Source organism: Triturus cristatus, chromosome 7, assembly GCF_964204655.1.
Source record: "Triturus cristatus chromosome 7, aTriCri1.1, whole genome shotgun sequence".
NCBI lineage: Eukaryota > Metazoa > Chordata > Amphibia > Caudata > Salamandridae > Triturus > Triturus cristatus.
The window spans coordinates 1412561623-1412579412 of NC_140590.1; the positions used below are offsets into that span (position 1 = coordinate 1412561623).

General features: G+C 44.7%; 1 protein-coding gene across 1 annotated transcript in view; it reads left to right on the forward strand.

The window, feature by feature from the left end:
• The window catches only part of ATP9A (ATPase phospholipid transporting 9A), a 555816-nt gene that overhangs the window by 471763 nt on the left and 66263 nt on the right, over positions 1-17790 (forward strand). The window contains exon 24 of the mRNA XM_085619138.1: positions 4465-4529. Within this exon, the coding sequence (XP_085475264.1) occupies positions 4465-4529 (65 nt within the window). The remainder of the gene's footprint in view (positions 1-4464; positions 4530-17790) is intronic.

The following is a 17790-nucleotide window of genomic DNA, read 5'->3' on the forward strand; positions in this document are numbered from 1 at the left end:
AATATCAAAACTACAAATATCCAACATACACGACTCAAAATATCACTTTTATATGAATTTAGCAATTCTGTCCATTGGAAACAATGATGCTGTGATTTTACACAAAGTACCTTTAGATGCATCAAAATTCAACAGGCAGAACAGCCGCACAGGAAGGAGGCATTGGAAAACACAGCGATGCATCGGTTCCTGAGTCCTTGGGGAGGCGATGCATCAGTTTTGCTGCATGCGGGAAATAGAGTGCAATAGCATATCAGTTCTGGACTGTAGGGGTAAGTGATGCACCGAAATCCAACACGGTTCTAGTCTGTGGGCGATGCGTCGGAAAACCGTTGGCTCACAGATGTGATGCATGGAAATCCGGACGTGCAGGAAGTCGATGCGGCGGCGCCAATCAGGTGCTGCGGCGATTTCTTCTGCCATTGTCCAGTGATGAATTGGTTCTTTCAGCTGCAAAGTGGGAACTGTGTCGGAGTCAGTACGGTGAACTCGAATTTCAGAGACCGGTGCCCTGAACTTGGACTGTGGTGATTTTTTGGCAGCAGGCAGGGGCTGCGTTGATTTCTTCGGCTGCACAGCAGCAATGTGTGGAAATACTTCCTGCACGGCCATGCTACATTGGAAAAACAGGTGCTGAAAGGGTGATGTATTCATATTGATAGCTTCTTTATGCTTTTTGCCTCAGGAATAACCTCCAAGGGCCCAGAACTGGAATTGGCACCACAAGGCAGGTCAGAACTCTAAGCAGTGGCTGGATGCTGCATGTGAAGTCTTTGTGTCCCTGAGATTTCTTAACAGGAGGCAATCTCTACATCAAGCCCTTGGCGAATCTTCTTAAGCAGGATACAGCAAAGTAAACATCTAGTCCTTTTCACTGCCCACAGACAGAAGCAGCAACTGCAGGACAATCCCAGTAAAGCAACACACAGCAAAAGGGCAATATTTCTTCTGACCGCTCTGCAGCTCTTCTTCTTGGCAGGGTCCTCTTAGTCCTGTAGTGTTCTTCAAGTCTGGGGTTTTAGGTCCAATACTTATACCCCTTTTGGCCCTTGAAGTGGGCATACTTCAAAAGAAAGTCTTTGTTGTTTACAAGTTCTTGCTTTGCCCAGCCTTGGCTCCAGACACACTCCAGGGGGTGGAGACAGCTTTGTGAGAGGACAGGCACAGCCCTATTTAGGTGTCTGTGGCGACTCCTCCCACCACTCTAGCTCAGGAAGACCTAGCAGCCTGGTGATGGCTCAGGATATGCAGGACACACCTCAGCTGACTGTCTAGAGTGAATTCACAAACAGCCCCTGTCAATCTAAACCAGACATTGATTCCACAGGCAGACACAGAATGGTAAATAAAGCTAGAAAATGCCCACTTTCTAAAGTTTCTAGTTGCTTTGCATTTCATCCCCCCACTCTGAGTTTGCACACCATGGAGTTTCGAAGGTTTAATCAAATGTTTATAAATAAAGACAAATAAATTTACAACACGGAGGCAGCGGAAAAAACCTAAGTAACACCTGGAGTGGAGATCATGGAATATTCAGGATTATCATCTATCTGAGTGAAGTGACTGCTGAACTTTGATTGCTCGATCTAATTATTAATTTGCATTATTCACAGCATTGGACTTGTTTATGAGTTTAAGCACAGAATTGTTAGGCACTGATTTTCATGTTATTTATGTATTTTTTGTGTTGCGCCGAGTAAAGGTGGGGTTTCCATGCGGAATGGGATTTAGGCAATTTGTGTTGGTGGGAGGGAGGTGCATTATGGGATCTTAAGTTCGTAGCAGTTCTGTTAAGTAGCATAGGTATAGGAGGTTGGAGTCACGAGGTCAGTGTGGATTAGCGAATTATTAGGCTTCACAGTTCACACGTGGGTGAGTTTTATGTTTAAAAAGGGTCCGAGCGTCAATGAGAGAAAACATGAAGTGAAGAACAGAAAGGAGATGAAGCTGCCAGTGGCGGCGTTCATGAGGTATTTTGTTTAGAGCTGAGGTTTTTCTTCTTTTTTCTTTTTGGATAAAGGGGAGATGGGTCAGGCACCAGGGGGGTGTTTTGGGTTAAATTGCTAGAGGTCAGAGTGGTCATATATTAGTGAATGTGGGTGGGTTGCTTGTCATCAGTTTTATAATTCAATTCAGTACATATTAATTTTTAGTTGAATGTTACTTAGGAAGCTGGTTGATTTTTATTGATTAACTTTGAGCACTTGAGGTTTCAGTAGTATTTTGGTTGGGAATTAGTGGGGGCACACGAGGGCGGAGGTTGTGTAAGTTTAAGATTTCCGTGTACACAGGGGTGGTATCGAGCAGTCAGTTTAGATGTTTCTTTTCATTTATTTGTTTCAGATAACCCCTCACGAAGAACCAAGAGGTTCAAAATGCATTGGGTGTTTTTAATGGACATGAGCACACACTGACTTATGATTAACTGCACATGCCGTTATGTGAAAGCCTGGATGGGCAGCATGAGGCATTTGAAATTGCTGAATAAACAATCATAGCACAACTTCGCTGTCTCCGCAGTGTTTGAATAGCAGGAAGATGTATGATTAAATGATCTAAGGAATGGTATGAAGTGATAAATATGGATAACTTTGGAAGAAGTAATTTACCGGAAGGAATTACCCATAGACTCGCAGTGCGACAGTCGGGTGCGTGAATGGTGCCCTTGATGTAGTCTTTCAGAAATTGCTGTGATTGGGGCGGTTCACAGTTACTGTTCGCACGCAATAATTGTTAAAAGATGAGCTTGTAAAAAGAAAAAATCGTTGAAAGGAAGTAGTGCATTCTCACATTAACTCTAGTTTCTTTCTAAAAGTGGCATTTTCAAACACACAACTTCACTAAAAGATATATGTTTAAATTCTGAGCTCAGGGAGCCCAAACTCCAAAATCTCTATCTCTTACCAATTGAAAGTTACACGTGTTAAATTTTAGAAGGAATCTTCTATGACACTCGATGGGAGAGACAGGCCTTGCAATAGTGAAAAATGAAATTGGCAGAATTTCACTATTAGGACATGTAAAGCACACCATCATTTATCTTACCTTTCACATATACTGCACCCTGCCCATGGGGCTACCTTGGGCCTAGCTTAGGGGCGCCTTATATGTAGTAAAAGGGAATGTTAAGGCATGGCAAATGGGTGCACTTGCCAGGTCGCCATGGCAGTTTACAACTGCTCTCACAGACACTGCAGTAGCAGGCCTGAGACACGTTTACAGGGCTGCTCATGTGGGTAGCACTAGCAGTGCTACAGGCCTACTAGTAGCAGTTGATTTACAAGCCCTGGGCACACATCGTGCACTTTACTAGGGACTTAACAGTAAATCAAATATGCCAATCATGGAAAACCAATTAGAATCACAATTTACACAGACAGCATATGCACTTAGCACTGATCAGCAGTGGTAAAGTGCCCAGAGTCCTATAGTTAACAAAAAGAGGGTAAGAAAAATAGGAGGCAAAAGGCTAAAAGTTTTGGGATAAACCTGCAAAAATGGCCAGGTCCAACAGCCTCGATATAGTGTTGTTATTATTGATAGGTACTCTTGTATGGTAGTATGTGGAATGTTTCCTCTTTATGTCATTACATCATTACCATCCAAGTTTACAGTAATATGACGTGTCATTTTCCTGAATCAAGTGGATTTGGTTTGACCGGGTTGGTTTTCTGATCCGTTGTTACAGTATGTAGATTACTTGTTTGATGCAATTTTATGAATATTATTGTCATACAGGGTAGAGCCCAATAGTCAGACAATTATTTAATAGTGAGACAAATTACACATCAAGGTACTTCCTTGAAAGCCATGACATTTCCATACAGCAATATAGTGTCACCTTGTTTTTTGATCTGTCATTTTGAGAACATTGGACTGCTTAAGACCAATAAAGTCTTGGTAACATCATGCTATGCCTCTGATAAGAATAATAAAGATATGAGACAAGATTAGATTGGACATTTTGCTTCTGTTAAAAAGGCACCTACCACAATAAAACAAACAGGATCTGGAGTTAAGACATTTTTAATGGAAAGATTAACTTGTGGACATACACTTGTGTGAGTGGAGAACCATCACTGTGTCATGTTTTTAATGTGTTCTTCTATCATGATTATCGGAGTCAAAATATTAGAATGTCCCCTGATTCAACAGATAGACGAATGAGCTTGGAATTTCAAATGCAGTTTCAATATTAGAAACTTAATATTTTGTATTCAGAAGATTTAAAAAATATTGGAAAGTGACAATTGCTAATTTTGTAAAATGTAATCGCACACAAGTTTGCTTGTTCTTTATTATAATATTGTTTCCTTAGGAAATCAGGGGTCTGTTTTCTAAATGTCGAGTTTATAGGAATATATTATAAGCGGTATCCTGATTTTATTTTGCCAGATAATGCTTCATTCTTGTTGGAAAGTTCTGAATATATAAATAATTTATATGAATTTTCTTTCTCTCTAGGCTGTATTTTCTTCTGTATTTTATTTTGCTTCAGTTCCACTGTACCAAGGTTTCCTCATTATTGGGTAAGTGATTAAATGTTTACTACAATCACATAAGTGCCTTACTACTGGGAATGTGTTTGAAGATCCATATTTAAAGTAATGTATACATGTGAATACAATTAGAACTGCAAGATCTAGCATCTACTGTAACAAGGGGGAAATTGTGTTTGGGAAACTGTATAAAGCTAAAATTAGCGCACAGACCATATTAATTGATGCTTAGTGGAAATGACAAAGCAAATAGCAACAAATTGTATGAAAAAATAAGTTTAATGTCCAGAGGGCAGGATCAAAACTGCAATTGAGCAATTAAAATAGGATTATGCATAACAATGAAGAATGTATGCTTTGAAACAGATGAGGTTGAAGGTATGAACAAGTTGCTATGTTTATAGTTGGCCAGCTAGATGGAATACTCAGGGAGAAAACTTTGAAAACATTGAAAATGTGGATATTATCTAAAAGTAAGCTAAACTGTGTTGCATTTGAAGTAGTCCCCCGACCCTGTGGTAAAACACACATCCTGCACCCTCACTGGTGTTTGTGAAGGAGGGGGCGCCTCATGTCTTGCAAGAAGCGGTAGAGAGGAGAAAATTCAGCCACCTGGTTAGTGAGGTAGATTGTTCATGATATAATGTAGTAGGCTGTATCCTGATGTGTTGTGCATGTTTTGACAGTTTTAGGTGCCAACGCTGCTTTATAACAACTAAAATATCTTGCAATTTTTGAAGACAGTGATTGATATTCTCCCCTAGGTAACAAAACCATGGTCTTGTTAATTTTTTCCCACTTGGAGATAATTAAGGGCCCACTTGCAGATGTGTTGGGTGTGTGAGTGTAGGATGGCCACATCTAGCAGTTTGCAGACGTCCACAGTGAGAGTGGGGACGTCCTCCAGCTAACCTTTCCACTCAGGCCTACATTATGAGTTGTCCCTTAATCCAGATGGACCTGATAACCAAGTTACCAGTTTTTTGGATTTATTCAAGCGTGTAGGAAAATTTATCAAACTTTGCTGAATTTTCAAAAAATTTACTGCAGGCAAAATTTGGATTGACTTATCATTTTTTAAATTCTATATATTATCAGTGTTCATTTCTGTCTTCATGTTTTTTTTCGAATTTCACCCTGCCCGTTCCCAGTAAATTCTCTATGGTTACTTTATGACCCTGAATTTGCATAAAACTGTTAGGTTGAAATTAAAGCACAGGTCCTAGACAACATACTCTCTAGGCACATACAGCAGTGTTAACAGGTAATTTAACCCCTTCGACGCTTATGACGGAACGGTTCCGTCATGCACGTCGGTTGGGCTGTGCTTATGACGGAACCGTTCCGTCATGGCCCCGCCCGCGCTCAGAACCTTCAGCACTGCGCGGAAATCCGCGCAGCGCTGAAGGGGTTAAAGAACCCACACAAAGAGCTTACAAGATCAGAAAGAAAATTTTACAAAAACTTCGGACAGTCCCATAATGTCTAAAATTCTTTATCAACTCTACGCCGTAATAAACAAAAACCTCACCCGCAAGCTACAGAACATTCAGAACGCCGCCGCAAGACTGGTCCTCGACCTGCCAAGACACTGTCACATCTCCCAGCACCTGCGCACACTCCACTGGCTCCCCATCGAAGCTAGAGTCACCTTCAAGATGCTCACTCACGCACACAAGGCCCTCCACGACACCGGACCAGCATACCTGAACAGCCGACTCAAATTCCACACACCCCAGAGGACCATACGATCAGCCCAGCTCTCTTACACTGTGGTTTCCCACACCAGAAAGACCAGATCGGGAGGCTGCTCCTTCTCCTTCCTCACGACCCAAGCCTGAAACGCCCTTCCGCTCCACCTCAGACAGACATCGCTCCCCATCTTCGCAAGAAACCTCAAAACCTGGCTCTTCGACAGCCCTTTCCTTGATGGAGTGGAGCCTGCTACCCACTTCCTCAGTGCCTTGAGACCCTTACGGGTGAGTAGTCGCGCTTAACAAACGACTGATTGATTGATTGAAATACCTATAGACAAATTTGACAAAACCACTGCAGTCAGTGTTCCTCCGGAGCGTCAAAACCAGCAGAAGTCTCAGATCTAGTTCTGCGTTCATGTTCATGGTCCCAAGAATCAAAATAGTAAATTGGAGAGGTAGAACGCTCGCATATCAGGGGGGAAAGTTATGGAATTCCCTTCCCCTGGCTCTCCGTTCATAGCCTGCTCGGCAGCTATTTAGAAAGCAGCTTAAGACTTGGCTGTTTCCACTTTAAGTAGCGGGATCACCCAGGTTTCGAGTTCCCTCTAAACCTGTGGCACCTTCTCTCGGCCTAGATCTGCTTAGTGCTAATGCACCCTCAGGTAATGCATGCTTTATAAAACTATCTCATTCATTGATTCATTCATCACAATAAGCTTTCCAAAGTCAACCTGAATTATCACTCAAATATCACTTTTAAATATTAGACAAGCATCTGTTATATCCCGGTAATCCGTGTGTTTGTTTCTGCAAATACACGCATTTTGATATCAAATACAAACTTTGGAAAATAGGCTCAATTTCCCCAAAGAAACTTGAATTTTCATGAATAAAATATTTAGTCTTGAAAAGGTTTGTTTTGTTTACAGTGAGCACATGATCTGACGGCGACATCTAGCTGCAGATTTCTTACCTTTGAATATTTCCATGCGTCATACTGGATCTGGAAGATTTTTGAGCCGTATCCCTGTGTGCTGGTAGGTGGTGTTGTTCCGCTTGTGTCGTCCACGCCAGAAGTGACGTGCATGGTACCTATATAGGTGCCACCTCAGTGAGATGACGTCACTTCTTTTCTGTCCACATCAGATAACACTGTTCTGGATTGAGCTACCTCTTTCTTCTCTTGGTTTGATGATGTCACCCAAGAATCTGGCTGATTACAAACCATGTGGGGCCTGTCACAGGCAAATGTCAGTGACAGACCCCCACTTGGTGTGTTTGGAGTGCCTGCCGACAGGGCCGGACTAGGAACCCAAAGCAACATTGGCAATGTTTTCAGACCAAGCCCTGAGGATGGGAAGGGTACAAGTATGAAACACTGCTTCTGTTGTACCCGGGGGGGTGGGGCAAATATTGGAACACTGATGCAAAACCAGCCCCCACCACTGTAAAACTGGCCAATGCCTGCTACTGCCAAACCTGCCTGCAGCGGGACACGACTCCAAGGCGTGAGAGGACTGCCACGCCATGCATCCAGAGGCGCAGAGCATATGATCCCTCAAGATCCTAGTCACCCAAGGCAAGTAGACTCCATGGTGTTCAAAGTCCCATGTGCGTGGGAGGTCACAGGATCGTTCATGGAGCCCCTCCTGACGTTCCTCTACACACTCAAAGTCATGGGAGAAGTCCCACAAACACAAGAAGTAAAAGATGCCCAAACATTCTTCGACTTCCTCACATCCGTCTAAGTAATCTGGGGAGACAAGGGAGCATCGGCACTCCAGGCACTGCGAGTCGGTGGGGTCTGAACCTGGGTCCGCTCTGCGCTTCCCTGATTTTGCTGGAGCGACCTCCGCCCAGATAAAGGAATTTTATAAGGCCATGAGCTGCATTTTTGGCCAGCCCAGCCCCTCTGAACTGCCTTCAGGCCCGACGGGCACGGGAGGGGCCACCACTGGAAGCACACCGGCAGGTTCACCCCTCAGTGCCAGTCGGGCTGCAGGGAATCACTCGCTGGATCCGGAACGAGATCAAGACCTTCTTTGGCGCCTGCTCCAGTGCTGATGTCGCCGATGCCCCTTGGCAGCGACATCCCCATCGACATAACTGATTCCGAAACAGAGCAATGGGCAGCATCTGGCGCCGACCAAGGACATACTCCCTGGAGTGGACGCAGTGCCTTATTTAATGAATAGTCCAGGAGAGGAAGATGTTTGGGAGGGGTCTACGGACCCTTATAAAGAAGGCCAAGTTAAGGAGAACAACTGGTATGAGGAACTGGGAGAGGCCAGTGCGGTGGACACCTCACCTGACACTGGCCTGGTTTCCTCACCTACTGTGGCTACGGAGGAGGGAGCCTCTTTCAATATGGTGGTGCGCAGGTCATGAACTTTAACCTATCCTCAGTGGCAGTCGAGGCTAACATTTTGACAGAGGTGCTCCAGCCGGGACTTACCCCTACAGAACCCTTCCTCCCATTTAATGAAGCTCTTACGGATGTCCTACTTGGTGCTTTGCGAAGCCCTGCACAGGGGCTTCTGTGAATAGGACTGCCACCATTGCCCCAATCCTGGGAATCCCAGTTTGCTTATCCACCACCCCACCCGAGAGAGCTTGGTGGTCCAAGCCTCCTCATCCTGCATTCACCATGGCACATTCCCTACCACTCCACTGGATAGGGAATCCAAAAGGCTGGACACCTTTGTTAAGAAAATGTTCTCTTCCAACAGCCTGGCAATGCGGTTGGTGAACCAATATGCCCATACACTATGATATTCAGTTGCGTTAGTGCTGCCAATAGCACTGAAAATGCAGCAAAGTTCTCCATCAGATGTGGAGTTGACATGGCCAACTCACTGGATAGAGCAATTTCATCGTCGGTGGCCTTGCGGCACCACGCCTGGCTGAGAACATATGTTTTTTTAGGGGTTGTCCAGGCTTTCCTCATGAACATGTCCTTAAAGGGCTCTCACCTATTTGGAGACAAGGCGGAGTCTGCAATTGAGCTCTTCATGGACAGCAGAGCTAGGGCCAGGTCCTTGGGCCCCTCATCAACCCCAATCCGCCTTCTGCCCCCTTCGTGGTTACGGAAGAGGTCTCCAACTGCGCCCATACCCTCCCAGCCACCACGACCAACTGGCTTCCAAGACTTTTTTTGGCTGTGGGCGCGAGTACCACAGACCAGGCGGCTAGCAGTCAGGTCAGTACACCCGCCTAACCCTTCGCAGCTGCTGCCTCCAAGCCCCTTTAGACCTCTCTCAGACCATTATGGGCACCCTGTGGAAGGCAGGATGCACAATCACCTACCTCTGTAGCATTCAGTAACATCAGACCATTGGGTACTAGATTTAGTCCAAAGGGGCAACACCCTCCCCTTTGTGCCACCCCCTCCAAACATCTCACCTATGTAAGATTGGCTGACTGAGGACCATCTCTCCTTGCTGCATCAAGAAGTGCAGTTTCTCTTGTCCACGGGAGCTACAGAGAAGAGTGCCTGCATCAGAAGTAGGTTTTGGTTGCTATTCCCGCTACTTTCTTGAGCCAAACAAGGACGGAAGACTTCGTCCTATCCTAGATCTGCACCTTCTCAAACTCTTCTTGGAGAAGGAGAAATTCAAAAAGCTAATGCTCGCACATGGTTCTTCTTCCTTGGGTCAGAGTACTCTGGTTTCCAGCAGAGTCCAAACTTTGCGTAAACCTTTTTGAGTTTCAGGTGAACTGCTTGGCGGTAAAAGCCTTTCTTCCTTTGAAAAAGGGTAGACTAGTGCAGGTATTCACGGAAAAAACCATTGCCTTGTAGTACTGCAACAAACAGGGCAGGAGTGGAGTCATGGACCCTGTGCCAAGAGGCTCTGTACTCAGGACATGGCTGGAATGTCAGGGCATTTCCCAGGACAGACGAACTCAGATGAAGATGCCTAGTGGATCACAAATTGCATCTTCACCCAGAGGTAGTCCAAGGTCTCTTTCAGCACTGGGGAGAGCCTTGGTTAGATCTGTTGTTTGACTCCGTTTAGAAGGCGCAATGTCAGCTGTTCTGTGCACTGGAGTTTCCAAAGCGGTTCTTACTCAGAGATGCTTTTTGTCTCAAGTGTTGCTTTGGCCTCCAGTACGCCCTTCTGCCAATACCACTCCTACCCAAATTTCTCAAGAAGATCAAGAACAACTGAACCCAAGTCATTCTTGTGGTTGCCAATTGGACACGGAGAGTCTGATAGATATTGAGCATGACCATCGATCCTTCGGTCAGGCTGCCTGTATGGGAGGATCTTCTGTCGCAGCAACAGGAAAGAGTTCTGCACTTGAACCGGTGCACCCTCCACCTCCATGCATGGACATTGAGCAGCGACCATTGACAGCTTTCAGCCTTCCTCCCAAAGTCTGTGATGCTATTCTGGCAGCCAGGCTTCTCTCCACCAAGAAAATATATGCCTGCCATCTGGAAAATGTTGTATCATGGTGTGCCTCCAACAATGTACACGCAGCTATCTGCACCTTTCTTACAAGTTCTTTTGTCCGCAATGTCTTTGGCCCAGCAGGGCTCTGCTTTGGGCACAGTTAAAGGTTACCTGTCTGCCACCTCAGTGTTTTTGTGGTTGCCGAACCAACCGTCTCTTTTTAAGTCACCTGTTGTGGCTAGGTTCCTTAAAGGCCTGCAACATATGTTGCCACCTAAGCTCTTTATCATTCCTCAGTGGGACCACAGCCTGGTCCTTACCTTTCTCATGTGAGCACCATTCGAGCCTTTACACAATTTGACCTCTTAGGCTGCTGACCATCAAAACTGCCTTTTTAGTGGCGACATTGGCCAAGAGGGTCAGCGAACTACAAGCGCTCTTGGTGCACTCTCTTTATACCATCTTTTACAAACTTATACAAACTGATACTCTGGACATGTGCCTCCTTCCTTCCAAAGGTTGTAGACCAGAACATCATCCTGGCTACCTTCTTTGTTCCACCTCAACCCTCCAAAGAAGGGGAGTGACTCCACTGCCGGACCCAAAAAGAGAATTGTCGTTCTACCTTAACGGCACGAGAGTTCCGGGTGGGTGAGCAACTTTTTGTGGGTTATGTGGCAGCAAAGAAAGGGAAAGCGGTACAGAAAAGAACCATCTCTTGGTGGATTGTCCTGTGCATTAAGATCTGCTACGTATTGGCCAAGAAACAACCCCCTGAGGACTTGCAGGCTCACTCTACCAGAGGCAGGGCAGGGACCACTACATTAGCATGCAATGTTCCTCTCCTGGATATCTGTCAAGCAGCAACACTGTCATCTCTGCACATGTTCCCAAAACATTACTGTATCTACATTCAGGTACGTCGTGATGAGCACTTTTCCCTTATGGTCCTACAGAACTTTTAGGTTTAATCAGATTCGCAGACCATCCTCCGGGGAGGTATTGCTTTGCGTATCTATGGAAAGGTAAAGAATCTGTGGCTAGAAGTCTCCCATCAGATGAACAAGTTGCTGACCTTTGGTAATGCCTTAACTGATAGAGACTTCATCTAGCAGTATATTCCTTACTGATCCTCCCTCTCTGCAAACCGGTTCAGGTATAAGAGATTACACCTTTCAAGGCCTTAGTCTTTTCCACAGCACTGATAAGTTTTCATCGAAGCTCCATGCTCATGTGACAGGCCCCACGTGGAGTCAGCCGAGCCCTTGGTTGACATCATCACACCAGGAAATTAATTCTCTTAAAAATGGTCGACAAAAAGTGGAAAAAGGCCAGTCAAAAAATGACTGATTGGTAGCTCAATTCAGATCAGCTCTATATGGCGCGTAAAGGAAAGAACTGACATTAGCGTGCCAAGGTGGAACCTATATAGGTACAGTGCACCTCACTCCCGGCGCGAATGCTGCCAACGCTTAGCCGAACGATGCCACCTACCGGTGCACAGGGGTACTGCTCAAAAATCTTCCTGATCCAATCTGACGCCTAGGAATATTCAGCGGTAAGGAAACTGCGCTAGATAGAGTTTCTACCAGATAAGGCGTTACCAAAGGTAAGTAACTTGTTCTTCTGATGGATACTCCTTCCAGCTGATTCTCACCATATGAATATCCTCCATGCACCAGACAGGATCCTGAAACATTTACTCCAGCAATAACACTCCAGCACCACAAAGTGGCACCACACAGTTTCAGCAGCCACTTTGCACAAACGTGAATGATGACACCAGAGCATATAAGGTGCCGAGTGACACACTGGCATCAGTTCATGTTAATCCACGCCCCATCATGGGTCTAGAGCACTCTAGGTGCATCACTGACAAAATTCTTGTGTTGGACAGTGTAGTAACTGAGTCCAGACAGTTAGTAGAGTTCAGGAGTATTTATTGTAGTAGTTACAATTACCAGTAGTTTAGCCCCACCAGGAGCAGCCAGCATGCTGCTCAGCCCTTCTCCAACTGTAGGTTCTCACTCCCAACATTCTATCTTACATCATTCAGGGAGAACTCCACTGGCATAGCATGAACCATATTAGAACCGGGATACTACATATCCTCCTTCCTTCCAAAGGAAAACAGAAAAGAACACTGTAGCTGAAGCTAGATGAATAAAAGAGAAAAGAGAGAACCAGAGAGACAAGAAGAGCAGTGGGAGAGACAAAAGAAATATGACGAAAAAAACAGATAAAACAAAGTCCATTACACAACCTCCCTCTTTATATAACGAAAGAAAAGAAAGAGACAGGAACAAAAAAATAGAAGAGTAGAATGAAAAACCATCAGTGACTACCACCAGCACACCTACTGGCCAGACATGTATGGGAGGTGGCAAGTCAGAGCAGGAGGAAACCAGAAGACAGAGAAGAAGAGAAATACAAATGATTACACATACTTCTCCATCACAGATTGAAGACCGAATCAAAATAGAGAACAGGATTGGGCTATAGTGTTACAATAAAACATGAAACCTAAAAAACAAACGCCCAGTGTAACGTAGACCATGCACAATGGAAATGGGACTGGAACCCAAACCATACACCCAATAAGGGTATAAGGGTAACAACTAGCTTGTGCAGGAGTAACCTCGAGAGAAGGTAAGACGTTGTGCACTGTTGCAATAAAGAAACACCCACACTGTAAAACGTGCAATATGTAATGAGGGTAAGAGACAGTGAGACACACCTCGAAAGATCAAAAGTTGTGCAATGTAGCACTGGGAATGAAACCCACGCTATACACCTCATGTGGAGGTGAAAACAATGTGCACCGAACCATAAGGAAAGAACCCAAAGAACGCACCTCCTGTAGAGGTAAGAAGACTGTGCACTGTACAAAAGGAACGATAAATCCATTGTGCTTTGCACGCGTGGGTTCGTATCCCATCCTCGTCGCCATAAAATTGTAGTAACTGAGTCCAGACAGTTAGTTGAGTTCAGGAGTATTTATTGTAGTAGTTACAATTCAAGTAGTTCAGCCCCACCAGGAGCAGCCAGCATGATGCTCAGCCCTTCTCCAACTGTAGGTTCTCACTCCCAACATTCTATCTTACATCATTCAGGGAGAACTCCACTGACATAGCATGAACCATATTAGAACCAGGATACTACAAACAGCTATTAGTTCAAATCTCTCCTTGTAAGGTTTCAGGGTTTAAACTCTGTCACAGGTGAAGTTGAAAGAAATTTTTGTCAGATCTGCATGATGTTAGCATCAACTCTGACCAAGACCCATTAGCCTTTAATTCCTGCATGATGATGCACCTATATGCCATCAGAAAATTGGAAGCCATATCATTTTTGGACAAGCCCTTTAAGAGCACCCAAAGCGGTCCTTCAGATATATCAGTCTTCCAAGAGATATTGCTACAAAAAAACACTTAAAGTGTCACATTAATGAGAAGTCCTCTTTTGGAGAAAACATACAGTTACTGTGAACATTTGGAGACAAGACTCTATTCCCAATGACAGTCTCTTCCTCTTCCTTGGAACTGATTCCAGTACTAAAAAGATCAAGCAGGAGTTTCAGGCTCCACCTACTGACCCTGAGCAGATCGTAGACTCTTGTCAGGTCATGCTGGACATACTCAGTAAAGAGTGGTGTACTCGTGGCCTCTTCACAAGGGTGGGCCTTCTCCAGCAGGTTTAGTTATTATGACTCATTTATAAGGTGAGGAATCTTCGGGAAGATGTACCATTTGAAAGAAGAAGTTACTTTACTTTGGTAACACTATTGCTGCTGGATACTATTTCGACCTGCAGATGCTCCACCTTCTTCCCATTTTCCCTGCAAGTTAGTGCCTCTATTAATAAGATCACACATTATGCAATGTACTGTGTAGTGTTATTATCACTGCAGTTTATGCTGGCTGCTTCCTTTCCACATGCCTTGTTGGGGCACAGAAAAAGCATCAGGAATCGATCCAGCATCTAGTCGATACCTTATGTGTCACCCTGGCACCAAAATAAGTGATACTAGGCCTTCCTAAGATGTAGACCAGCAGGTCTGTGCCTTCAAATGACCTAGCACCTGCGTTTTGTAGTTCTGGGGTCATGGGGAGGCTTGGGTCTGTCACAGCTGAAGATAGGAAAGTCTGGGTGGAGCTGGGAGCATAGGGAAAGAAAACTATGAGTGGAGTGACTCGCATAGGCAACAATGGCTGCTTCATATTCTGATAGAGGTATTTCTACCAAACAAGGTTTCGCCACTGATTCCCCGGTGATTTGTTCATGCTTGTGCTGTGCACAGTACTTTGTTTTTACTGGGGACAGATTATGCATCTCACCTTGCTTAAGAGTCTGGCGTTTTCTGTATGTGAAATGGTCACTATGAATTTGTCAGTTATCGGGTTCCATTTTTTGTTGTCTTATTTATTTTTTATTGACCAAAATGTATTCTTGTGGAAAAATGTTGAGGTCCAGTTATATCGCAGACAGTTTTTTTGCTAGGCCTTTCATACCCTCTTTCGCTAATTTACTCACTTCTACGTTTCTTTCTGGTTCATTCTTTGTATCTTTTCATGCAAATGTAGGAAAAAGAGGATGATGGTGTTGAAATGGAGGATCGTATTTTAGTAAATCCAAACAGTGTGTAGTCTGCTCATTATGCTCTTACTTTGAAAAGTATGATATAAAAGGGGATAATAGAAACATATAAATACACAGACAGACACACATCTATCCATGCAACCAAAATGTCCTGCCCTTTGCAGCTTCATAGTACTTATTTTATGAACCTTTAAATTGATGAAAAGATGATTTGGCCACAGTGAGTTTCAAGCCTGTGGCCTTCAAACTAATGGCAGATAACAACAGTATGCACTTCAAGGAAGCTTCTATGACTGTCTGTCCCTGCTCTCCAAATTAATCTGCTTGTAAGATACCTTGGTGGGTCAAGGTACCTATGGGAGAGATCTTTGTTTACTGAGCGTGTGTCAGATCCTAATTGCGGTCAAATAAATCGATGCTCTTCTTTACTTTACTCACCGGCTTAGAATCCTTCATTTGTAGAAGTTATCATGCAGGTACAAACTAGCATTGCATCATTTTTGTTTCATGTTCTGTTTAGGGTGAGAGATGCTTCAGGGTTGGAAGTATGGGGTGCAGGGGATTTGAGGGGAGGGAATGTTTTTAGGGTTATTCTTTGTTTGTATTTTCCTGGCATACACCGCGACTACACTTGACTACTTCTGATCTTTGGAGACCTGTGCACTGTTCTCTATGTCTGGAGTGTTGGACTCATCTCCAGGCACTAGCCTTACATAGCTTGGTTTGTGATTCCCATGGCACTACTTGAGATCATGTCCAGGAACATGAATGGCATGCAAGTCGGTCCCGTATTGACCTTGTTTGGATGCTTGCCACAGACATCCTTCAGCTAACCTATGCCATGATCCTGCAGCAGGGCATCTCTGACCACACCCCATTGATGGTGTATCTGGGGTCTCCAGTATCAGGACTTCATCCCATGTGGTGCCTTAATGCATGGTACATGACGACCAGATACTGCTCGGCCCATGTGAAGTCCGAGATTCAAACCTTTTTGAAGGAAATCAGGGCACAGTCCAGTCAGCCTGCACTGTCAAGGAAGCCAGCAAACCCAAAATCCATGGCCATGGTAGGGGGTTGATCTGCTGCCAAGAGAAGCTCACCTTAATTACAGCCCACAGATCCTCTCACTTGACCTTCAGAGTCGATTGGACTACACCCAGAACTTGAGCGGGGTTTAGTGGCTGCCAGGAGGAGGAGGAGGAGGAGGCCCAGCAGTGCTAGAGGGCCTTGACTCTGAGGATTTACACATTTGATGATGAATCAGCGAAGCTGCTTTGCTGGCTGGTGATCTGAGAGGTTACTTCTGTAATGATGCTGTATATTTTGGATGCCAGAGGTCACCCTAAAGTCACCACTCTCGACGTAATGCAGGTGTTCGCGAACTACTACAGAAATTTCTATGACCATTAGTCCCAGGTAGAAAACCTGCTCAAGCACACTTTCATGGCTACGGTATTGTGTCCCTGTAAAGATAACAGGGAAAAGATGATTTTTGAGTTATCTTCATACAAAAACAGGGTTAATCCATGGCTTTCTACAACATCCGTGGGAGGGCATACATATATGTTGAAAAGTATTGGGTATAGGTCGGAGCCTTGGGGAACATCAGGCATAAGAGTACACCGCTCTGTTCTGGCACTGGCTGAGAAAACCTGGAATGATAAATATTTCAGGAAATAGGTCATCCAGGGCTAAGGCTGTTCCCTGGAGACCCAGTGTTATCAGCCTTTCCAGTGTTATCAGCCTTTCCAGAGGGTTGAATGGGACACAGCATCAAAAGCTGCACTGAGATCTAATAAAATCAGCGTGGATGTGCCGCTCTCATCCAGGAGTCATCTCAAGTGTTCTGTGACTCCTAGGAGGGCAGATTTGGTACTGTGTCCTGCACTGAAGCTTGACTGCAAAGAGTGGAGACAGTTTTGAGCTTCCATAAAGGTGGTGAGCAGTGAATTCACATGTTTCTCAAATATTTTGGAAAAGATTGGCAGCATAGAAATTGGTCTAAAATTAACCCAATCAGTCGATCAAGGATACATTTTTTTTTTAAAGCAGTAGAAACATGGCATGTTTCCATGCCAGCGAAATACATTACTCTTGTAGTGAGGAGTTGAGCAACCTGACCACTATTTCAAGTTGGTCCTGGTCCAAGAGATTAAGAAGCGGATCAAGGGGTGAGCCCGATTTGATTGACCAAAGGAGAGTCAAAAAGTAAGGAATGTCCAACAAAGAGCAACTCCACCTTGGGAGCTACTGCAAGCATTAATAGACCATTTTCTTCCCTTTTTGGTACAGGGTCCGGAGTGCTAATGTTGGGTGGACACTTTTGGCCCCTTTTCCGATCCGCCGAGGTACCTGGCATGGCTAGCCGCTCTCCCCTCTCCGGTTTACCCTCGCTATAGAACCCCTGGCCTCTATTATCCGTTGTGATGTACAGAAGTAGGGAATTTAAAACAAGAAGGTAGGACAAACGTATAACGATAATCAAGCAAGCACAGAGTGAAACTGAAACTCCTAGGAGACCAATGGTCCCATTAGTGAAGTGATCTTAATACATTTCTGACTGGTAATAGAGCTGACACAGCCAACTCTAAACGG